Here is a 25,436-nt window from a genome sequence, read left to right as displayed (position 1 = left end):
TCTTAGATCAATCAGAATTAGATGAACCAATTACAGATGCACCAGCACCTTCAAAGATCATTCAGCTCACCTACAAACACTAGATTTTATACAAATAATGCACGTAAGCGTGTGCATGCAGGGCCAAAAAATAAAATTTGTGCGAGAAGAGCCAATGGATGGATATACCACACCGAGGTCCGCAGGACCGAGCGCGGTATATCCATCCATTGGCTCTTCTCGCACAAATTTCATTATTTAGGTCCTCTATGCACTAGAATGCGTGCATTGTTTGTTTTATACAACAACCCCCCCATGTTACTGAGTTGCCCTGAATGCTATATTTGATCTAAATTCTAGATAATTCTAGATAATTCCAGACCTCGCACTATCCCGCACTATCCAGCAGCTAACATGCTGCTCTAAATGCCCATCCAATCCAAATATGATCAGTACACACCCTGTCTCTGTGCTAGTATCTTGCTGGTGAGTTTCTTGACCATCTCAACTGTCCTCTGTATCTCGGGAACCAGCTGGGTTAGCCCTTCTGCCTCTGCTTCTTCTTCCTTTGATATTGTGGAGGTTTCTTTGGTGGAACTGTGCCTCGAGCTTGACTTCTTGCTTGGCTTTACAAGTCTAAAGGTTGGTGAGGTAAACAAAGACAATTACTTTAAAAACACTCCTAAACTGAATCTAGTAACAAGTGGAACGCCTCTGGCAGTCTCGTCTGCATTACGCGATTTAATATAGCAGCAATGCTAACTTTGAAAACTACTATAAAATAATCATTCACAAAAACACCATTCATATAATGACATAATATCACGTTCATTGACCATAAATGACACTTGAACGGTGACTTAAGACTTGTCAACTACACCCATGTCCACATTTCTTTCACTCTATCCATAAATTTTCAAAGTTATGATGGCAATTCAACAACTACCCCAACATGGCCTAAGTTTATTGACCTTAACTGACCTTTGAACTTGGTTTTGTGACCTGAAACTCACAGGGGATGTTCAGTGATACTTGATTATTCTTATATCCCAAGTTTTATGAACTAGATCCAGAAACTTTCAGAGTTAGGATGGTAATTCAACAAATACCCCCAACACGGCCAAAGTTCATTGGCCTTAAATGACCTTTGACCATGGTCATGTGACCTGAAACTCGTACAGGATGTTCAGTGATACTTGATTACTCTTAAGTCCAAGTTTTATGAACTAGATCCATAAACTTTCAGAGTTAGGATGGTAATTTAACAAATACCCCCAACACGGCCAAAGTTCATTGACCTTAAATGACCATCGACCATGGTCCTGAAACTCACACAGGATATTCAGTGATACTTGATTAACCTAATGTCCAAGTTTCGAGAACTAGATCCATAAATTTTCAAAGTTATGATAGTAATTCAACAAATACCTCCAACTTGGCCAAAGTTCATTGACCCTAAATGACCTTTGATCTTGGTCATGTGACCTGAAACTCAGGCAGGATGTTCACTAATACTTGATTAACCTTATGTCCAAGTTTCATGAACTAGATCCATAAATTTTCAAAGTTATGATAGTAATTCAACAAATACCCCCAACATGGCCAAAGTTCATTGACCCTAAATGACCTTTGATCTTGGTCATGTGACCTGAAACTCAGGCAGGATGTTCACTAATACTTGATTTATCTCATGTTTCAGTTTAATGAACTAGATCCATAAATTTTCAAAGTTATGATAGTAATTCAACAAATACCTCCAACTTGGCCAAAGTTCATTGACCCTAAATGACCTTTGACCTTGGTCATGTGACCTGAAACTCAAGCAGGATGTTCACTAATACCTGATCAACCTTATGCCTAAGTTTCATGAACTGGGTCCATATACTTTCTAAGCTATGATGTCATTTCAAAAACTTAACCTTCGGTTAAGATTTTGAAAATAATTCTCCCAACATGGTCTAAGTTCATTGACCCTAAATGACCTTTGACCTTAGTCATGTGACCTGAAACTCAGGCAGGATGTTCAGTAATACTTGATTAACCTTATGTCCAAGTTTCAGGAACTAGGTCCATATAATTTTTAAGTTATGATGTCATTTCAAAAACTTATCCTTAGGTTAAGATTTGATGTTGACGCCGCCGCCGTCGGAAAAGCGGCGCCTATAGTCTCGCTCTGCTGTGCAGGTGAAACAAAAACGGGTTGGGTTTTATTATTTTTATGTTTTAAGGTATGCATTCATAACAAAACACTTTTGTAACTCTTTTATGTTATGATTTAATTGTGACACCATGTAATGTGTCTTTAGGACTGTTGATTATTCTGATGAGAGAAGACAAGAAATAAAATGCTTAGAGAACTTTAATTTGATTGCATTCCTTCATCAGTTTTGGACCTCTGAAGAACTAATATTCCTCTCCTTTCAAGAAAGAATACAAACAGTCATTAGAAAGACTATGATTACGTTATCCACCATGGAAACATTCGAAGAACATTTCATGCTCTGGGTTCGGGGTCCATTGTTCAATGCCAAGCCACAGCACCTTAGGCAAGGCAATTGTATGCACTACTATCTAATCACACACTGAATAAAGTAAAATGCTAATGGCATTAGAAGTAACACATTTGCACTGGGTTTTGAAAAAAATATGTATCTTTGAAGCTCTAATTGAGCACAAGAAATCTCGCTACAACTGAGAGGAATGTCTTACTTGAGCTTGGAGGTGTATGTATCTACACATCCCTTCATGTTCTCTAGAAGCTTGATGACAGACTTATCTCCATTGTCTCCCTGAGGAAGGAGTAAGTGCACTAAGAGAGGACACAGAGCCAAGGCACGTAGGATCTCCAGGACAGCACAGTACAACGGCACATGACGAGACATGTCAAGAACTGGCATGTGAGAGAAAGGAATACATTATATACAAATCAAACCTTTAATGGGCAAAAAAAATACATTGTACCTCATCGTTTTGTGATGTAACTACATTCTTCAACTTAACCTAATATCCAAAAATGTATAAATACCAATGACTCTATTTCTAATTTTCAGACTCAGGATGAGGTTTGATTACCATGAAACATGTTCCATTTATTAAAATGTTTTATTCTATTCATTAATTTTGTCTTCAAGTTGGTATTGTTTCGTTCTTTTAGTAATAGACCTTATGCATTGACATCATTGCAGCGCCATCTTAGAGTTATAAACCATTGCCTTAAATGCATTGGTGATCTCCAGCTGGTGCATCTCTGACAACTCCTTTTACACAAATTTCTATATCCTCTGAGGGAGGGCGCTATGAGATTATGACATCATACACAAAAGGACTATGATCTCGGAAAGATTTACTGACCTGAGTCATTCCTGAGGTATGATGAGATTGCAGGTATGAGGCAGGATTGGGTGAGTAACTCAATGAATACCGATGGGAAGATGGTGGTCAACTGATCATGGTTTAGATCACCACTCATCTCATCAATACTTCCTGATGATGATGTTGTACTGTTCACTGGATTGATGTAGCTTGATAGAACCTACAAAGCAATGTAACCAAAACAGTTCTCCAGTCAAGTAACATGTCATATGCCTTTCAACTCATCTCAAGCAATTCTCAGTCAACGTTGTGGTCCAGTGGATTAGTCTCCCGACTGTGAAACAGCCGGTCGTGGGTTCGAATCCCAATCATGGTGTAATTTGCTTCAGCAAAAAAATTGATCCACATTGTGCAATACTCAACCTAGGTAATATTGGCAGGAATGTACTCTTTGAAATGCTTATGCACTGTAAAAGTATTGCCGGGCTAAAGCCAGGGTAATGATATCCCAGTCCCTTTGGGAGCAGAAAAGTTAAATGGTATGTGATATGCAATATAAAAGAACTGAATATTATTATTATAGTTATTATCAAAGGAGTAATGAAAATATATGTATTCCCACATTTATAGTTGTCGATCGTAAGTTGGGTACAAAAAAAACATTCATGCAGACAAAACATGAAAAGCATCTGATGCAACAAGTGCAAATATTTACATCCCAAGGTTCATTCAAACATCATGCAAAGATTAATAGTCTGTGAAAAGTCATATTCTTCTCAACTTTGACCAAAAACACTCTAAGTAACTTACCTTGAGAAGACAGGTCACATGCTCCTCTTCTGCTTTCTGTCTAACGAGGGCCTCCTCCACATTCCAACCTGACGTGGTAGAACCTGTCCCAAAACCTGTTCCCTTGGCCCAGAAGTTCTGATTCTTGTCGTTGACTCCACCAACTTGGCTACCATTTGGAGGCTGTAAGAACATGATGAACACAGTACTGAATCATCCATGTATAATGGATTGAAATGCACAAACTTAATTAAATCAGGCATATAACCAAATTTACTACCAATTCACATCTTCATTCTAATGGCTGCCGGACCAACGTTGAATAAAAAAGATCAAATTCTAGTATAAAATATTCATGTCTTTCAGGTCTTTGAATTCTGGCATTGAACAAATAAATGAATATCTTACACTTTGGATTGGTTGAAATCAACTTCACTGACAATACAATGATATGCTCCCCAGGGCCTGGTGAGCATTTCATGAAGAGTTGTGTCAGCGATTTTCACAGACAGATGTTATAAGCTGCTGGAAATCCTTTCCTATGATTGGCTGAGTGGAAATTAGTCTGTGAAAATCGCCAACAAAACTCTTCATGAAATGTTCCCCAGGGCTTGTGTGTAGTGAAAAGAACGACTTACTGCAGGACCTCCCTCTCCTGTAGCAGGCTGTGAAGATCCTCTAGGACCATGATGACTGAGTACTGAGAGACAAGCCAGTACAAGGTGAACAGCACCAATCTCAAGTGTCATACGTCGTAGCAATACCCCGTCATCGGTGGTCAGGGGTGTGGAGTCAAAGAGGGTGACCAGGACGGTGAATGGAAGCGTTGGTAGGGATGTGGCAAGAGGGGATGACAAAATCTGACCTGGAGATTGCAACAAACAAGGAAACCCAATTGATGAAGTAGGAATGATTATTCACATGTGAAAACTTAGTTTTACAAATAAAGACAGAAAAAATTGGTAATATGATGATTCCAAACTTGTTTATGATAATGAAAGGTACTCAGTTATTAAATGATATGAGTCACAAATTTCATCTTATATAATTTTATGATTTTTTTTTTGTAAAAGAGCAATTTATCAATGTCTGACTTTTCTTATTGTGCGTAAGCCTTTTTGCTATGTAAACAAGGATTATATCAGGTATTTTTTCATAATCCTTCCAAAGATCTCAAAATAAATTCAAGAAAAAGTGAAGGCTTTTTACAATGTTAAACCCTAACCATATGCTATTGTGGAAAGAGAGCCTACCTCCATCGCCATCATCTGTGACACCAAGCATCAATCTCAGCAGAAACTGTGCCTTCTTCTGCTCCTTGAGCAAGACCTCTGCATACCCAGGTAGCCTGAGGAACAACCCAAATGCTGCCAGGGAGTGAGGAGGGATGGCTGCCGTACAGCTACCCATGGACTGACCCGTCGTCGAGCCCTGAGGAGGGCAGGACGATGAGGATGACGATGAGGAGGAGGTGGTCATTGGTATGGTGTGTAAAGGAACAATGTTGGAGAAGGAGGTGGCTTGAAGCTGGGCAGCAGTGCTTCCTATGCCATAGGAAGGATAGGATGGTACATTGGAGGTAGTGGTCAGTGTGCTGGCGAGTGTGCTGCCGCCACCAACCGATGAAATAGTCGTGCTATGAGGACCTTCCATCAGAACCTACAGCAGGGGAGAGAGGGGACAATATGTAAAGTAAGAATATGTTTGAAAATATGTGACCTGCCATGCAAAACAAACCCAAACAATAGTTGCCTCAAATGAATTTTGACAGTTTGATTTAGCCTGAAAAGGACAGTCTAAGCTTTAAGGTGATGTATACCTTGTCAAAATCAATTTACAGATAATGCATGCAAGTACCAGATTGAAGGCAGAAGAAATTAAGTGAGACCTTAAAAAAAAAAAGAGAAAACAAGGTATGAGGTTCGGGGTTCACTCAAATATAATTTGAATTTCATAGGTATGTTTTATTTCATATCTCCGCAAAGCTCACTATAAACATCATACAAGTAACATAGGTATGCAAAATATTCTTCTCTCAAGTTTTATTTCATTTATGTCCCGGTTCTGAGAGAAAATCTGCAAATAATAAGGTCTTAACATAAAGGATAGTTTTAATCAAAAAGCTTTAGTTTAAAATCATTTTGTCAGATTCACAAAATAACTCTTGGAATATACGGTAAGTTCCCAATGTCATGGAAGGCCACAAGTTGGATCATTACCTCATAGTCATCAAACTCTCCTAGATCCTTCATTCCTAGATCTGAACTGTACTTCCACCAGCTAGAATGCATTGCTGCAGAAGCCCCTCCTCCACTTGCTGTCATCTTATCAACAGAGCTTCCTCCAGCACTTGTCTGTGCACCTTGCTTCACCTGCTGCTGCTGCTGCTGTTGAGCCAGGGGAGAGTCCTGGTAAAGCTGGGGGAGGTGCTCAGCAATGAGAGCTAACCCACCTAGATGGGCAAACACCTCAAGGAAGGATGATATTGGAGGAGTGTCCAGGAGGACATCTTCAGGGATGTGTTGATCAGCATCATTGGAGCTGGCTGAGGTACTTGACTCATTGCGACCTGAGAGGGATGAATAAGTAAAGATATTGTAACAATGATACAAAGAATATTCAGCATACGGAATAGATGAACATAACTACAAAGGGTTTGTGAAACATAATCGTTAAGGATAAAAAATGTAACATACCTTCTTGTGCTTCTTGCGTCTTGGAGCTATCTGTCTTTGATGCACCGAGTAGTGAAGTACTCATCCTGATATTCATCTCTAGGGTAGGGTATCCATCGGGCAGTCCACGCCTTTGCAGGACAGTGATAGCTTGCCCAATGGTCATGCGTCCCGGGAAATTCTGGCTACCAAGACGGTCATGAGACAGAACCAGTCCCGGCATGTTGAAGGATGTAGCACCTGCTCCTGTCATGGAGGCTGCAGGGTTAGAGAAGGTGTTGAAGAAAGGAGCCCATCGATCCATGGACTTGGGCAGGAGCTCTGGGGGGAGAGTAGGCACCATGGATGCAGGGAAGTTGGTAGCTCCTGGATACAGGAGGAACTTCTCAGGCTGCTTGGTTGAAGAGGAGGCAGAGGTGGAAGCAGAGGAGGAGGAGGCAGATGCTGATGCTCCTGCTGATGCTCCTGCTGTGGTTGATGCTGTAGCTCCACTTGCTGCTCCACCTGTGGCTCCTCCTGATGTGGAAGATCCAGCAGTAGACGCAGTAGTGGATGGAGGCACTGTAAAAATTCAACACCAAAATTGGGATATGACATGAGGATTACATTCATGACGAAAGAACTTCAGAAGCAGTAATTGGTTGGGATTTTATACACTCTACTGAATGGGGCACTGTAACACCAAGCTTAACAATTAATCATACAACAAATTTTAGCATTGACCACAATGTACTATTAATCATATAAAAATGAATCACATGACCCAGGACTGGAATGTAGTATGTATGATACAAGAACTAATGTCAACAGTCCTTTCCATATTAGGGTCAAATGACCTGCATTTGAACAAGCAAGATTCAAGAAGTATTTTCTCTCTAACAATACATTTATTTTTCTTGATAATGGAAGAAATAATGAAAAAACTTGTTGTTTTTTCTGAAATGATTCTGAGCTTAAAAAGGAGATCAATACATAGTTGAACAAGCTATAAGCTCACCAATAGAGTTTCCGATATTTCCATTAATCTCTGTTTCAGTGACATCTAGTTTGTCAGGGGAGAGGTTAACCATCACAAAGGATTGTTTGTCCGTCTTGCTTGAGTCGGTGCTAGGCTTTGTCTTCTTATCTCCAGGGAGGTTCTTCAGCCCAAGGGTATCTATCACATCAAGAGCAAACCATAACATTCATAATAACCGTTCTAGATTATAATAAATTATTCCCTAACTTTACAATGAAATACCTCCAACCTAATTGAATCTAGTAAAATCCAGAAGCTAATGGTTCAAAGGAACAATACATTTTGAAGTGACTTATGATGCCCTAAAATACATAGAAACCTCAGCATTGTATGGCTTGAAAGTGCTCATAAATTGAGGACAGGAAGACATACTCTGAAAAGACAAGAATGGAGTGATTGCTTTCTAAAATAGTTTGTACGTTTCACCACATAGATTTATATGTATAAATGATTTTTTTCATTTGAACACCTAAATTCAAATAAGAGGGTAAGTACATCCTTGATAATAACTTGTGGTTATTAATTTTCTCGATGTTCTATATTTTACAGTGGACTTGTTTTATGGAATTCTCTGCCCCAAGCAATAAAGCAATGCCCAACCTTATCTAACTTTAAAAGGAAATATAAAATATTGTTATTGATTTGTTACATTAATAGATAAATATAGTTCTGTGCATATAACCACACCCCTCCATCCCACCCCAATTAAATTCATTATTTTCCTTTTTTGTGTAGGGTGTATTTTTTTTCCTAATTCAATTAACTTCTAATTTGTTTGATTTTTTTTTGCATTATACAAGGATCAGCCTAGACAGGTCAATGGCTTATTGCTGATCCCCTACATCCACTGCTACATAATTCATTCTTATCTGTCCACTTTATATAATTGATGACTCAAGTATTTTTTTCTTCTTTGTGTGTTTGTTGTTGTTTATTATGCCAAACATATTACGATGATCTATTATGTGTATTTGTATGAATAGTTTTGTACATTGTATCTGTTATTTAAATGTTTTTATGAGAGATGTGAAATAAATGAGTCTGACACTTAAACAAGTGATTCATTCTAACATTCTAACCTGTTAGATATGTAATCAGCTGGGTACAGGTGGTTGTAAGCTTGGTCTCCACCAAGATGTTCTTGTGACCTAGACCAAGACTTGGATGAATGATACGTCCAGTCCAAGACTGAGGACCTTTGACCAGTTGGCACACAGAGCTGACCGCTACAGACACACTCTCATCCTCCAGCATCAGCTGAAGTATGAGACGACGCATGAACCCTGAAATGACGAACGGTGACCCAGTCTGAAGATCCTGGGTACAGATGACATCGCAGATAACTTGTGCCAGGAGCTTCTGGTTGCCAGGATGGCAGAGGGTGCAGCGGGAGAAGAATGCAATGCTGGCGTTCTCCAAGGATGCTCTTTGCGATGCACTCAGGAGATGTGAACGACGAGGTACCCCATTGAAGTTGGGCATTGAGCTAAGAAGTGTCACCGTGTTACTGGTGCAGAGCAGGGCTAGTAGGGGTGCCCAGAAGACCACACCCTCTGGTGAAGCCAACCAGTTCTTGATCTCAATCTGTGCTGAGAGGTCCTTGAAGAAGTTCAGAACAGGTGCTACGAGGTCGGCTGTGAGGACAACGGTAGCATCTGATGGTAGAGATTCGGTGCTTCCCCTCCTGGCTGAATTTCTTGGTGAGCGAGGCGACTGGACACGGGATCCTGAGGCCTTGAGTTTGGATGCATCGGTCAAGGGATCATTGAAACTGTTTAATGACTCTGTTCGGATCAGCTCCTAAAGAATAACAAAAGTACAAGCATATCCCAATAATGTCCACTGAACTATCACACGATCACATAATGAAATATAACATTTAATATCCTCCTACAGAATAACAACTGAAGAACATTATATCATCAAAATATTACTATATATATAAATAAATGATTTATATTTTAATTCTGCTTCTTCTGGATAATCTGTCTAGTTCACTTACATGTATGATTATTACAGATGTATTGTGTGAATGTATATAAACAAATGGATGTACAGACAATACCACACTTTTTCTGTTCATCTCCACCTTCCCACCCCCTCTGCCCCTCTGGCTTTTTCACCCTCTATTACTTTTATCAATAAATTGGAACAAACGTGTCTTCTTCATTGTATGTAGGGTATGTTGGGATGCTTTTACGGTCTAAAGGAAGATATGACAAACCTGTGTGCAGAATTCTGACAATGCTTCCGCGAGAAGAACCAAGAACTGAGAATCCAGCAGTCTCTTGGTTGCAACATCAGACTGACAGGCCAGGGCTAGCAGTGATAGATGAGCCTCATCAATGATCACATGACTGAACTCCTGCCTTGTGATTGGTTGGCTTGTTGGTAGGTGTAGGTTTGGTTGAGACTGGTGTTGTAGGTTAGCTCCCTTAGAGTCGTCTGTTAGTAAGATGTTCAACTCATCTTCTTTGCTGTCATCTGAACAAATTTACAAGACGAAGATTAAACATGTAAACAATGGTAGAAATTAATTTGTGTTCAATTGACGATTTCAATTGGTGAATTGAAAAAAATAAAAAAAACAGGAAATATATACATTGTTTCATTTTGATACATGACATAATTTCATTTTTGCTACAATTGATAGTATTCTACATAACTCATAGTGTATGTAACTAAATATTTAAATGTGTGTGCTAAACGTAGAAAAATCTTGTGAACACTTAAATTTCAAACTGGAATACTTTTGATCTGTCTAAATGCGATTTCCACAAGCTGGAACTGCACATATGCAAGAAGTTTTTATGGATTTCAAAATTATACACATTCAACAAACCTGTGATTGGGGCTTGAAGCTCAACGGGTCCACCAACCATGACACCCATCCATTGAAGCAAAGAATCAAAATGCGCTGGTTGAATCATACACATTGAACACAAAACAAAATCAGCTGCTCTCTTCAATGCCGAGTTGACTGGTAGGACAGTCGACCATTCATAGATAGAACTGAAACAAAGATAAATCATTCATTCATGAAAATTACTGCCTGTTCTTGAAACAAAATCATTGAAAATGCTTATATCAATATAACAATCTCTTTGATTAAAGAGTATTCTCTAACTCTTTTCTTTAATCACATTAACACGTTTGAAGGATTTTTTTTCTTTTTGAGGGTGCGAAAGAAGAAAAAAAGAATATTTTGGATAGGGTGTGTGATCGTAAACATATAATGTATGTGAATCGTATGACAAATTTCACATTTCATTTTTCATTACATGACAAATTTATTTGAAAAATTCTTTTACGTGACAATTTAACATAATCGGATAACCAATAGAAATTATTGAAGATGTAATAATAGAGCAACCTGAAGAAAATGAAGATCTAAACACTGTCTGCTGCGCATCATCACTCAAAACACATGCTAAACCAACTAATGAATCATACCTGAACAGTTCAGTTGGGATCATATTAACCATATGTTGTACATTGTTTTGAGAGTGGGTAGCCCACAGGACAGCGGCTACACAATGAACATGGATTGGTGCAGGATGTAGGAGACCTGACTCGATAGGTGAGAATGTACGGGGTGCTCTATGGTAGCTGCTATGCATGTGAAGGGCCACTCGGGCTGTGTCTCCTAACCAGTCCAGAAGAGTCTGTACTCTGTTCACAAAAAGATAATTGAAAAACATTTCAGTTAAAGTTATTCAATGGCAATATATTTATCTTTCTTCCATCGTTGTAAATTCCCATGGAAAATAAAGTTATAGTGAAATACCCTTTGATGAGACCATCATCTAAAAGGTCATTCATTCTTAGGTTCACAAATTGTACATTCCCATTTACTGAAATAGAAATTAATAATGGCAAATAGAACGGATTCTCTATTCATCCTTTTCAGAGTAAAGTATGAAAATAATGAAGTAATCTTACAGCATATCAACATATACATGTATGTTGTTTTTGTTTTTGCACCATATAAATATGTATTATATGCATTTACATACATGAATAATATAAATTCACAAAAAAGCATTCACATCTTCTAAAATGCAACTTAATCCAATTATAATCAAGAATTCTTAGACATTGGATAACATCAGAAGGTAATACTAACCTTTCTCTTGTTCCAGGATCTGATCCTGTTCCTAACTGATAAATGATATCTACACTGGAATCTGAAGCAAGACTAGATGGACGTCCTAGAAGACCCAATCCAGAATCTGAAAAATAGCAGGTTTTATGTTTCCATCAATACATCAGGATTTAGACAGAAATATTTTAACATTTTCCTTTATTGAATTTCAAATGCTGCACATTTAGAAATCAGTGACTCAAGTAAATTTCAAATTGGGCAAATTCCAAAGCTAGTATTTTTGCCCAACCCTTCTATATGTGGGACTGTCCCAAAGATTTTCTCAGTTCACTAGTGCATAAGGAAACCTGATGCTCTCATATTATCATGGGTTTGGCAGTTCATGAAAGAATGTACAAATTGAGAATACAGGGTTGAAAGTACAAAAAGTTTGATTATTGTATGGAACTACCCAATTACAAACAAAGTGAGAAGAAAACAAATTTTATAGATTACAATTTTTAAAAAAGGTATCATTACTGAACAGTAGGACAGGCGTTCTCACCATGTTCACCGTGACCAAAACAGTAGTTGTTCCGAAGGAACATATCCACCAGCGTCAGTCCTACCTCAGTCCTGGACCTACTGAGCTGAAGGAGTAAAGACTCAATATCCCTCCTGTTTGGCCTGCAGTGGGGGGAGGCTAGGAGGGCCATACAGGTCGTGAGGAGACCAGGAGTCTGAGCAGCAGTCTGGGCGATGCTTGATACTGTGCTACTCAGGAATGTCCCAGCTAAGCAGTGGTGTAGGAGTCTCAGCCAGCGGGTGCTAATGAAATAAACAAGTTTATGATTAATTTCAACAGATTGGAAATCAAATGGAAGAGTAAGAGAGCATCATGACAGATATTAACTAAATACAACTTGAGACCATTTACAAACTAAGTAAAATGGACACTTCTAAAAATCTAAATAAGATTTTGAGGCTTTACCTAAGGTTACCTTAAAAGAGCACTATTAACTTCATAGAATTGTAAGGACACTAAAGCAAAATAGCAAATATTGAATAACATCATGTATGAATGTACAATGTGATACTCAATACACATAATATAAAATCCCATTTTCTAATATGAAATTAAAATTTTGAAAATATATTCAGGGTTACATTTAATAGGTTCAGTAAATATATGATGCACGAAATAACCTCATAATATATCAAAGACACTGAAAGGTGAGAAATAAAATATAAAAGGAATTAACTTTAAAATTTATCAAAAAGGGAAAACTGACCTTCCCCTAACCGCTTCATCTTCAGCTACATTGTGCGGCGCTGTTGGTGGTACCATGGGTACTCCATTCATATGAGAGAATATAATCCCACCGCTGCCACCGGTATGACCACCACCTAACACTGTAGTCCCAAGCAATCTTATCCGTGTCAGTGCCATCAGAGTGGACTCCCTGGGTCGTCTCAGCTGAAGGCAGACTGATGAGGTGACCATGGGACGGGGCATCTTGAGCTTGATGGATGTAAGGCCACTGGTAGCAAGGGGTGGACAAACTGGGATGGTGCTGGAACCACTGGGACTTATCTCTACCGAAACCGCAGATGGACATGCTTCGGATAAGAAGAGATAAATCAAATACTTATTTGACTCAATATTTTCACAACATGAATCATTTGAAGAATCACTGATCTCACACTTAGTTCTACTTCATTTGAATGATGAATGTACAATTATATTGATCAGAGCAAAAAAGTATGCTGTTTCCCCTTCACTAACGAATGAGACGACAATTCATGCAAATAACATCATCAAAATACTTTTAAGGATAAATCTATGGGACTTACTTGCTAGATTTGTAACATGAGGAAGAATATGTATCTCTTCTAGGACGACTGCTGAAGGTAGAGTGATGGTCAGATCACACCATGTCTCCTCAGATGAGAAGGTATGTGCCCAAGACTGTCTGCTACGACGGTTAGACAGAGTTGGAAGCAGCAATGACTCAGCTGGTCTGGTCGTCATGTTGCTACAGCTAATCACACCTTTATGAATATAAGTAAAATAAAATTATTGCAAACAACCTCTAATCTACAATGAATTACGAGAATACATGGACATTTGAATAATAGGTATCTTGCATAACATCTGAATAGGACGCTCAAGTTCTATTTACAGCTAACTCTTATCATCTATTCCTCCATATCTACAAACTCAGAACATTATATTTTACAATACGAAATGAGGAAACAAATTAGAAGAGTTGCATATTTTACAATTTTCAAAAAATCGCTGGAGAAAAAAAAATGTTCTCTATATTTTTTTGCTAAAGAACCTACCATATGGAGCAAAGTTTGTGAGGCCTTCCACATTTTCTTCATCAACGGTTGTTGATCCTCTCTTGGTGAAACCAGTGTTGGTATTAGAACTTGAGCTGCTGGTATTGGACGATGACGGAGGCTTAGGAGGACAGGTAAGTTGCATGATGGGAGATATGATGCTTGGGTTAGGATCAATGCTAGCTCGACTGCTGGTGACCAAGTTGGCACATATGATCTCAATTCCACCTGAAAGAAAACACATTTTTAATTATTTAATTCATCATCAGTAATTCATACCTACTCTGCAAACCCTGCAACCTAAGAAAGTGGGACAATCGGGAAAGAGAGGCTGAAAATATGATTATTAGAGCATTTCCTATATATTATTGCAGATAAAACTTTCACGAAAATAGGAATACAATGGAAGAATTGGCTCTCCTTTTCACCACAAATTACACAAATGCAAGTGAGATTCTAAATTCCTTTCATTCTGATTTTATCATTGGAAGATACAGTCACAAACTATTTTAATTTTATATTTATTAGGAATTATTTTTGCTTCTACAGTCTCGGGCTGCCTTTCAAAGGTCTGTGTATCATCTTTTAGAAGGACTCCCAGGATAGGTGCTAAGCGTCTTTTCATTGCAGTTTTCCTGTATTTTCCATTAATTTGTTTATGACGAAATCGTTATTGTTAATGAAAAGCCCCTTGCAAGATTTTTTGGGAAAAAATATGACTTTTAACAAGATGCCTTTGTAGATATGTTCTCTTCATTTTACACAGAGATTCGAAGAACAGAGGTTTTCAAGCTTTCATAGGTTATGCTCTCGAAGCTAATGATTATTATGTTCAATATTTTTTTCTTGCATTTTATTGGCTTGGTAAACAAAATCAATCAATCAACAACACTCACCAATTTCATGCATTGAGTCCATTGCAGTAGGGCTATTGAGAACACTAAGCGTGTACCACAGGAGAGGTTCTGAAAGCATCTCTCCTCTTCTTCCATTGGCACAGCTAAGATAAGACAAGATCGCTTGCAGGACGATCCTGACATGTGATGCTTCTTTGTTTAGAGTAGCTAAGATCTGGAAGATGTGGTCTCCTATCGATAAGGGTTCAGTACTCATGAGGGGCTCACTACCCTGCGAGAAGAAACCTGGATTCAGCATGGCTGCCATGGCCATACTGCTGGAATGTCCTAGGGCAAACAATAGGTTGGACACTGTCTCTTTATTGGTGAGGACAAGATCTGCTAATCGTAGCGGAGTAGAAGGTTGAGACTGAGGCGCAGCTGACCATGAAGCAAAAGCACTGCTGGCTGCTGCTGAGAGACCGCTCACATCCCCAGTCCTCTCCTTGTCATCATCGCTCATGGAAGTTGGTGGGGTCGGGTAGGCCACGCCACCGCTGTGCAAGGATCCCCTGCCTCCTACAGGTGACCACACTGAAGTACCGAATGGGTCTGGAGACACCGACATCTTCAGAAGCTCATTGACGAGCTGTAGAAGTCCACACATCAAAGCTTCCCGACTGTTCTCATTATGCAGCACCCTTGATGCACCTGCCTTGAGCTTCCCTGCAAGTGCATTAGCCAAGTTGGCTCTAGATGAACTCCCATTCTCGCTGCTTAGCTGGGTCACTCCGCTACCATCTATGACATGTTCATAGATCAGGAGAGTAATGTTATCTACCATTGTTGCGATGCTACCAAGGTCCGTAGAGCTGAAGGTCTGCTCCAGAATAAGCTCCAAGAAGGTGATCTGAGCATCCAATGGTCCTACTCCTTCACTGATGGCCTCTCTGTGGATGGGACAAGGGTTAGAATTGGACAAGTTGAATGTATAATCGGACACTTCCCTATGACTTGTAATTACTTTGAAATTACTACAATCGGATCGAATTTCATTTTGGACCATCCATAAATATATCTGCACATCACTTATGATTATTTCAATATTATCTAAAGCGGAGTAAAGATTGGCTTTGATGGAATGATAGCCTTTGCTGATCCTTAAACCCACTCCAATTTTTCATATTGTTTTGTGTCTTTCTCATATTAGGCATTTATGTACATATAATGTATCACTTTTGTATCTACACATTGAAAACCTACTTTTAAAATTATTTTGCTTTCATTTTAAATTGGAGAAAAGTGAATTAACACACTTAACCAGAGCAAATATATTAGATTTATGATGGACACAAACCTTGGTTGAACTAGAGTTCTCACAACCCTCAAGAGAAGGTTCTTTAGAGCCTTAGCCCCTGCTGATGGTCCAGAGAACACCCTCAGATGTAACCTGAGGAGTAGCTGATGAAAGGCTAATGTCACTGTTGGACCAACCTAAATGGGAAAAATACAAGAAAACACTTAAAATAAGTCCTTAGAAATCAAAAACTTAATAACACATTACTTTATATCAATATATCTAAATATAATAACATAATGGTTGTTATGGCCACACTTATAGTTGCATCTACCAGTATTAAAATATCACTGTTATTCTTGTACATTTTGCATCATTACTTTTATCTTTAGGAAGGCCCGTAAAAATGAGAAAATGAACATTAATTGGCAACAATGGATCAACAAATAATTTTTTTCTCATTGACTTGCAATGCTAAAAATTATATTTCGATATATAATTTCTATGAAAATCATAAAATATCTTGCATCTTACTTGAAAGTCTTGGTGTCCAGACCTTCGCCCCTGAAATGATCCACCAGATAAGAACTTGAAAAGAGCATGAAACATGTTTGGATCATTGACCATTGAGTTTGCCACTGACACTGCATCTTTGGTAGAGCCCCTAGTATTAATTTGAACCGTCAAGACTCTGAAAGCCAGACACCAAGTCCACACACTGAGATTGCGTTCTTTCCGCAAAGTGGCCAGCAAGTGACTGATAGATGGTTTATCCAGGGGAAAGTTTGGCACTCTAGAATCGTTGAAGTGACTTGTGTTTCCATCCGTATCACTGATGCTTCCTTCATTGATTGTGAGCCACAGCTGAAGCAATGAATTTAACCTGATACGGTCCGACTCGAGTCCCGCAAAGAGATGGTGAAAGCAGGTCGATATCAGGTCCCTAGAAGATCTCACAGAAGGATGAATGTTGCTACTACTTCCACTCATGGCTCTACTTGCAGCCAAGTCATCATCGGTCTGCCCCATGTCCAAGAGCTCCACGTCTGGTTTCTCTTCCGGGGCAAAGGCAGGTGGAGGTGGAAGACTGGTGAAGGTCTGACTTACAGTTTCTGCCTCCATCAAACTGGACATCTTCAAGAACCACTCTGCACTCATCTCCAAGTCTTGGTCCAACCTTGCATCAACTGCGCTCGACATTCTTGGGGTGAAAGCTGATCCTGAGCTCTCTCCTCTTCCATCTCCTCTGACTAAGATCTTCAGCTTGTCTTTCCTGTTCTTTTTGGCATAAGCAAGGAGGGCTGATGTAGGGATCTTGACAGGGTCTACCATGCTACCAGCTCCACTCTTTTGGGCTAATTTCTTGGGTGCGTTGTTGCCGAAGAGACCTCCACTGGTCTTCCATGAACCAAAGAGCAAATCCATATCTACCAAGGGATCATTACCCCCTTCTCCTACAATCTCTGGATCTCCACTCAGTTCATCTATAAAGAACAGAGAAAAAAAATTGAATGTTACAATTAACAGTAGAGTGTATTAACTGTCTTTTCTTGTCATTATCACTAGATAATCTTTGCAAGATTCTTTGAAATTTTATCAAGTACACAAATTGAGAATTATACACTCAAATTTCATCAACATCACACTTCAAATCACAACTACACCTGGTAGTTTCTCTATTATAATGTTTCCCTATCAAAGATCCTGAAAATTTGATGTGAAAGTGTTTTAACCCCTAAAGGCCGGGGGAGGGCGGAATCCATACTCCTCCATCTGTGAGATGGGTCTAAGTAACCCAGCTCTAAAAGGGTTAACCTACCAATAATCAGTGGTTCTTCTAGACCTTCATTCTCCTCTGCTTCTCCTCCATTTCCACCTGAATCATACTCTCCTCCAGATGCATTGTTGACTTCCGTCTCAGACTCAGTAGGTGCACTGGCTTCTGCTCCACCGCTGGTAAGGGAGTCTGCTATAAGGTCTGGATCAGCTCCTGTTGCTCCCATGGGAGGGGTAAATGTAGTTCCACCACTGGCGCCGGCAGGCTCCTCTACATAGGGGTATAATCTCTCTCCTGAAATCATTAAAAAAAGTAAGTCATAAATAAAACTTCCACATAATTTGTTTTATTCTTATTTCATCCATATATATATGTTAATATATTCAAATCAACTATGTTGTATAGCAGTTCTGGGTAACTAGGAGAAGTTTAAACCCTTTTTTTCCCACCCATTTATAAAACTTTATCATGTATGATTTTACCAGCCTATTGATTAGTAAGTCTTTCAAGGAAAAAAATTGAAATAAAATCACTTTCAAATAAAAATTTTCCCCAAAAAAATATTACAAGAAAAACATGAAAAATATAAATATTCTACAAAATGTAGATAAGACCTTTCCATAACATTCACTCTCTTAAAGCATCTTGGCAGTGATTTTCACCAACTAATTTGTTCTGAACCAATCAGATGCAAGGACTTTACTAGCTTATAACATTTGTCTGTGAAAATCACCGACATGAAATGCTCCCCTGTAATGTACCTTCAAGGATATCCAAGAGGAGGCAGGTAATAGCATGTGAAGGCCAAGGACCACCCCAAGCAGAGTTACCAGCACAGTATTCACTACTACAAAACCTTGATACAAGCTGGATCAATTCATCTTGACTCATTATCTCAGCTAACGTGATGGCTGGTCGTGTTGCATTGGCTATTCTAGCCAAAACCTGCAGAGAAAAAGAGTGGAGAGTGAAAATTAATGAGATAATGTGATTGACAGAGATTTGCAAGTTTTTATACGTATTACATTCTCTCCGCAGAAGTCGATCAGTGAACAACTTCAGATACACCGATACAAACATAATGGCAAGTGTTTTGTAAGAATTTAAAAAAGGGAAAAAAATGATCACATATAGACAACAAATGTTTGGTAATGTTTTCATAAGCTTTCTTATAATTTTATCATATTACATACTCAATTCTTCTATTCTGAACTCTTTAACACCTACCTTGCACGTGACAAGGAACAGGTCCACATGGCAGGTGAAATCCATAGCTAGTAGAAGCCGGACTAAACCCTGGACCACTGGTATACACTTATCCCTGGTGAGGAGGATGGTAGATACGAGATCACCGGCGCTACTTGAACTCCCGTCAGCCGTCCCTCGACTTGATCCTCCCTGAACGGTCTTCTGACCTCGGGCGCTACGGGCAGCCATCCTTGCACGAAGCACATTCCGTACCTCCTGTGGGTGTCAATACAAATCAAAAGAGTAGGTGGTGAATTAGCAAAGGCAAAATAACAAAACATGAATCTGGGTTGGGAGAACCACATCCTTATAAGAAAGTCTTTTATAGTGAGAGCTCACTGCGAGAAATTGTGGTGTCAGCTCACTCAGAATTGAAATCTTGATAAGAATAATAACGAAAACATAATTACGAATTTCTAGAATGTTTTCTCAATGACATGGCCATAAAATAAGATTCTAAAGCCAACACAAATCAACTTCAAAATCAACATATGTTTTGTTCACTGTCATAGCTTAACAAATTTCTTGAATGTTTTCTCAATGATATGGCCATAAGAAATAAAACAATATTCTAAAGCCAACACAATTCAACTTCAAAATTTACATATAAGTTGTTCACTTTCATAGCTTAATTAAGTTATTGAATGTTATCTCAATGATATGGCCATACAAGATAAAACGGAATTCTAAAGCCAACACATTTCAACTTTGAAATCAACATATATTTTGTTCACTTTCATAGCTTATCAAGTTTAATCCTCATAAACTGGGTTATCTGTAATACTGCATGAAAAGGCCCATATCTATTTCCTTTCTTTTTAATAAACAACATTAACAAGTACAATTGACATGGGGAAAGCAATACAGTAAGAATGTGTTATGATTTGACATTGATACAACACACAGAATAAAGTACAAGACAAATGAAGCACTTTCCAATGAGATGCAGAACATTCAACATACAAACACTGAAATGACAGCGAAGTCTGAAGCTACTACTCATGAAAAACAAAATGACCTTTTTAAAATTCACGAATATCAGCCCTGGATCTTGTACGGGAGAGACAAATTTGTATGAAATGTTGAATTAAGAATGACATTTTTAACCATGAGTAGGTTTTATTTTTGAGGGGGGGGGGGTTGCTGCTGTTATTTGACCCATTTACCGATGTTTAATTTTGTGTTTGTTTGTGTTAGTCCTTTTGCTGTAACTTTTTATATTAAAATTGGGAAGGACTACACATACCTTTCTTTATATTCTATGAATGTATTTGAAAAGTGTTAAGATGGTTGAACCAAGACAATACCTCTACAAAATCAAACTGCTGCAAATAAATATTAATTTTCAATCAACTTACATAGGAGCTTACTGGTAGCTTTACACCTAAATGGTACTTCTGTGAAGAAGTAATATCAAAACAAGCATGCTTACCATCTAAAAATTTACTCTAAGTTGGCAGCTTCAATATTTTCAGCCAAAACAAAACAAATTTACGACACACTTATAATTACAAACCAACTTACATGGCATTATGACCCCAAAATTCACATCTATATGGGCTCAGTAAACTTAATTTTGCTTTATCATTGTAATAAGTTTTTATTTAACTTTGTATTTTTCCGCTTCTGATCTTATCAATTATTTTTTTTAAAGAACTGACATTACAGATGAAATTAGGCAGAGATAATGACAAATTCATAATCTTTAAAAAAGACGTGTGCATACTCTTGAGCAATACTTTTTCAGATTGGTGTAATCAACAAATATTATAATTGACAATTTTCATTCAATATAATCTAATATAAGTAAAATTGAAAAAAAACAAGAATTCCTACCCTAACTTCTTTTAAAATGAGCTTGAAATCAAACAAGTAATCATGCATGAGATGAACAAAAAGCTTTTGACAAATAAGAAAAAGAAACTAAAGAACAAAGCATATTTCAAATTCAAACTTTTGCCAATTCATTTTCCAAATGACAAGTAATAAAAGAGATTTTGCTCTTGCGAACATGTTTCAATTTCATTCAGCGTCACATTCATATTTTTGTTTCTAATTGATTCAATAATTTTCAACGAGACCAAACATTAATACAGTTATTCGTTAAATAAAAAGCATCAAGGATTGCAAGGCAAGAATTAATGACTTTCTGTTAGGTCCAATGAATAATTTCTTTCTACTAAAATGCGAATGCATAAACTTCAAGTCAACAGCACGTCAAAAAGAAGACAGAAGTGTTTGCAGCAAAGGGAAGAAAGCTGATTTAAAAGATAAAAGCCCATCATGACAGGTTAAAAACACCCATTGATGAAACTACCTTGGCTACCTGATGATAGAGTTTCTTCTTCAAGTGGAAATCAGAGATGGGATCCCCTTTCGAGTCTTCTCCGTATTTGGCCTGACTGGACTTCTGGTAATGGAGAAGGGAGGGAGGGAGGAAAATATGCAAAATGGCGGCCCATATGTTCATGGATTCCCGTATGATTACGGGAATGAAACAAAAAAAGAAAGCAAATTCTAGCAATCGATGACAACGAGTGAATGGAAAACAGAAACGGAAGCGAATGCCATGACACGATGACTTGTGGAATGAAATGAATTGGTAATCCACAGCACGAAACCTTTGAAATGACTATAAGTCCCAACAAGAATTGACCCCATTGCTGTTCATTACATCAAAATCTGAAAATTCAACTGATTTTATTCAGCAATACATGAAAGAATGCATTTTTGGATGGTAAACTATAGCCTTTTTGAGATCACACGAAAATAATGAATCGGAATGTGTGCTTTTACAGAGCGGATAGGACATAATCTCCATGTTAGCAAACAGAATCATAACTGTATACAATGTATTGCATGTATATGAAAGAGGAAGATTTTAAACTAGTGCTTCAAAACGTCCAAGAAAAACACCTAATTAGAATTCTCAAGCAATCAATTTCTAATACCAGCTGCATAATCTATAATTTGATGTAAAAAACATGTTGTCATATATTGATAGAACCACTTCACACTACCAGAGACACAAGGTAATAAATTCAACATAAATAATGTAGCAAATTCTTCTAGTTGAGTATTTGGAGTTAGACTGCTTTTAGTATCATCAAAAGCAAAAAAAAATGATTAAAATGGTAAAAGATTCAGTTTAACACTGCAACCAGATCAAGTAATCAAATATCATCTCTAAGCTACTTTTTCACGTCAAATTTGCAAATAAAGGTTTACTATATCGTCAGTGCCTGCGAAACTCATTTAAATATCAAAAGCATAAATACCTACAAAAGTATTGGTGCTTGCTATTTAAACAATTTCTATAATGAATTTTGTTTGGTGGTGCAAGAAATATCACATGACAAGCGCATCTTGTTTTTTTTTTGCTTTCTTTCTTTCTAGCTTATTATCTTAGGTTTAGAACTGACCTTGCCTCCCTTGATATCATAAAGCAGATCCTTGTGGGACTGAACCTGTTTCTTGACACCCCGGACCACATCTCTCCCGCTGGAGTGGGAGCGTTGGGAATTGTTCCCCGGAGCCTGGAGTTGACTGGTCAAGAAATCCCATCTGTTGCTGCCACCACCAGCACCACCTTGCCCTGCTCCTCCTAGAAATATGAAGTTATTTATAACAGTATGTATGACTATGCTGAATGGGTTCATGAGCAAGGATTTCTTGAGTAATGTATATTTAACCCCCCAAAAAAAAACAAAAAAAGGAGACAATAACATGAAATGAACAAGAAAGTAGCAAAGATGTGTCTCATTTAGTTACACTTGATGTTTAGCTAAAACAGATTGACAGCTGCCATTGACCTAACACCTTCTGATGACCTTCAGGGCCCTGTTGCATAAAAGTTAACATTACCTTAACTTTGCCATCCAATGGTAACTTGCATGGAATCCTTGATTTTGATTGCAAAGGTACCATAATAGTAACTTTTACGCAACGGGGCCCAGCTCCCTTCTAGAAATCTATCAAATTTGGTCAATGAACATAATGAAATGATTTTATTCTTTTTTGGGGGTGTGGTTTGCAAAGAATTGCCACATGAACATTTTAGTATTATTACGGTATTTTCTGTGTAATTACGCATACCTGCATGGACAATCAACATCAAAATACAAAATAGGCAAGTTCATTATGCTACTGCAACATTGCAGGAATTATATGTATACACAATTCTACTGTATTGAACTCTCAACTCCTGATCTATCCCTTGCAACTATTACCGTGTTTACATGTGCATCGGCTTTTGATTCAGAACCAAAAGCCGATGCAGATTCGGCTTTTGGTTTATCTTGCACCGCGTTTACATGCTGTCACATCTCGAAGTGCAGAATCGGCTCGCGTGGCAAAAACCTCAAATGATCGGCGCACCAACAATATACGTCATAATAAAGACAACGCTGGATCCGTGCGCTTACAAGTACGTCATTATGGAAAAGTAAATGAAATGCGCGCTAATTGCCGATGCAGAATCGGCTGTTTACACGTAATTGCACCGAGAGCCGATGCAAGTTAATCGCGTTAACACGCAACAAAAAAGCCGATTCTGCATTGGCTCGCGGTTCTGAACCGCGAGCCGATGCAGCGTGTTAACACGGTATAAGTAGATGGAACCTAGACTAACCTTTATCTGCGTGGTTATCGGGCATTGCTGTGGCCCCTCCTGATGCTCCAGCAGCAGTGGTGCCTCCCTCAGTATCCTGGGTATTGTCAGACTGACCAGTACCATGGCTTCCACTGCTGTGATCCAATACACGGGACAGGAATAGTAGTACCCAGCCGACTAGCGGTAGATCCAGGGATCCTGTGATGAAATGAATGTAGACACATGGTATGATAGACATACAGGAGCATTGCATGAGACTTGCAATTCATTGGAAGTCAATCAAAAATAAAACTCAATCACAAATCATTCATAAGAGTCATATTCACAGAAATTTTTTTCTGGAGACCAGGGGAGCGTTTCATGAAAGGACTTGTCGGACGTTTTATCCGACAAGTACTGTTTTATCCGACAGCTACTATGGTAACAGTGACTCTCAGCCAATCATTATCAAGGAAAGTTGTCAGATCTGACAACTTGTCCGACGAAAATGTTGATGAAACGCTCTCCAGGGGAGCGTTTCATGAAAGGACTTGTCAGACGTTTTATCCGACAAGTCCTATTTTATCCGACAGTTACTATAGTAACAGTGCTTCTCAACCAATCAGAATCCAGGAAAGTTGTCAGATCTGACAACTTGTCGGACGAAAATATTGATGAAACGCCCCCCTGGTAACCAGGTATTTCATGAACTTATACTTGGAATACAGTTTGCGTGCATTACTTGTTGCTATGTCTGGCTAGCCTCTACAGGCTTTTAAGTTACTAAGAACAACTTTGAAATATATGCATTAAATTTGAATTTTTTTTTAAACAGATCTTTTATTTGCAAAATAACCAATTAATTGATAGCTGCTTCTTACAACATCATGCATACTACGGGTTTTTTAATTAACTAATTGATTGTGGTATTTGAATTGATTGCAAATATCTTTCTTGCAGTTGCAACACCCTTATGAAATACTCTTAATCAGCTGAGAGAAATCCATATCATTTCATTTAACCTTGCATTTCCAAAATATAAGGGGCTTTTACTTCATATTCAATATCTATGTATTTATGATAGTCACAAATCATAACTCCCTTCCAGATCCTATCAATTCAAAGTATTTACCTTCAGGTGATCCATAACTGCTGACAAACTGATTGCCAAGAAGAGGTGAGAGTAGTTCAGTAAGGAGTCTGAGGAGATCTTCCAACACACTGCTAGCATTGCTTGAGGCCAAGGAGGTTTGTCCAAGTGAAGTCAAGAGAAGGAACACCCTGTCATACAAATAAAATGATTGTCATTGTTTGTTAGATGTGGTGAAGAATTTGTAAGGACCAGAGAGTGGATTAACTGAATACATCAAATAAATCTTAAAGACACTAATGTTTACTACATCTAACTCATTTACGTTCTACTCAAATGGAATTCACATTTTCATTTTACATGAGGGGTTTTGAAAAATACCCCCTTCCCTCTT

The 25,436-nt window shown here is 38.3% G+C and overlaps 1 protein-coding gene across 7 annotated transcripts in view; it reads right to left on the bottom strand.

Moving 5' to 3' along the window:
- LOC129264570 (baculoviral IAP repeat-containing protein 6-like) overlaps window positions 1-25,436 on the bottom strand; it is a 62,841-nt gene that overhangs the window by 8,295 nt on the left and 29,110 nt on the right. For 3 of the 7 annotated variants that reach the window (XM_054902461.2, XM_054902462.2, XM_064102481.1), the window contains exons 26-54: window positions 25,085-25,233; window positions 23,992-24,171; window positions 22,784-22,965; window positions 21,679-21,771; window positions 20,720-20,758; window positions 19,341-19,577; window positions 18,875-19,058; window positions 18,156-18,407; window positions 16,871-17,820; window positions 16,397-16,533; window positions 15,100-15,989; window positions 14,204-14,431; window positions 13,712-13,909; window positions 13,150-13,477; window positions 12,423-12,685; window positions 11,900-12,005; window positions 11,227-11,445; window positions 10,616-10,785; window positions 9,998-10,257; window positions 8,853-9,573; window positions 7,753-7,911; window positions 6,777-7,316; window positions 6,300-6,649; window positions 5,334-5,739; window positions 4,719-4,945; window positions 4,102-4,263; window positions 3,331-3,511; window positions 2,689-2,869; window positions 440-615 (exon numbers count right to left, since the gene is read on the bottom strand). In XM_054902461.2, the coding sequence (XP_054758436.2) occupies window positions 440-615; window positions 2,689-2,869; window positions 3,331-3,511; window positions 4,102-4,263; window positions 4,719-4,945; window positions 5,334-5,739; window positions 6,300-6,649; window positions 6,777-7,316; window positions 7,753-7,911; window positions 8,853-9,573; window positions 9,998-10,257; window positions 10,616-10,785; window positions 11,227-11,445; window positions 11,900-12,005; window positions 12,423-12,685; window positions 13,150-13,477; window positions 13,712-13,909; window positions 14,204-14,431; window positions 15,100-15,989; window positions 16,397-16,533; window positions 16,871-17,820; window positions 18,156-18,407; window positions 18,875-19,058; window positions 19,341-19,577; window positions 20,720-20,758; window positions 21,679-21,771; window positions 22,784-22,965; window positions 23,992-24,171; window positions 25,085-25,233 (8,168 nt within the window). The remainder of the gene's footprint in view (window positions 1-439; window positions 616-2,688; window positions 2,870-3,330; window positions 3,512-4,101; window positions 4,264-4,718; window positions 4,946-5,333; window positions 5,740-6,299; window positions 6,650-6,776; window positions 7,317-7,752; window positions 7,912-8,852; window positions 9,574-9,997; window positions 10,258-10,615; window positions 10,786-11,226; window positions 11,446-11,899; window positions 12,006-12,422; window positions 12,686-13,149; window positions 13,478-13,711; window positions 13,910-14,203; window positions 14,432-15,099; window positions 15,990-16,396; window positions 16,534-16,870; window positions 17,821-18,155; window positions 18,408-18,874; window positions 19,059-19,340; window positions 19,578-20,719; window positions 20,759-21,678; window positions 21,772-22,783; window positions 22,966-23,991; window positions 24,172-25,084; window positions 25,234-25,436) is intronic. The other 4 variants (XM_054902463.2, XM_054902464.2, XM_054902465.2 and 1 more) reach the window with 4 other exon arrangements.

The sequence above is a fragment of the Lytechinus pictus genome, chromosome 7 (assembly GCF_037042905.1).
Source record: "Lytechinus pictus isolate F3 Inbred chromosome 7, Lp3.0, whole genome shotgun sequence".
Classification (NCBI taxonomy): Eukaryota; Metazoa; Echinodermata; class Echinoidea; order Temnopleuroida; family Toxopneustidae; genus Lytechinus; species Lytechinus pictus.
This window is presented reverse-complemented; position numbering and strand designations above follow the sequence as displayed.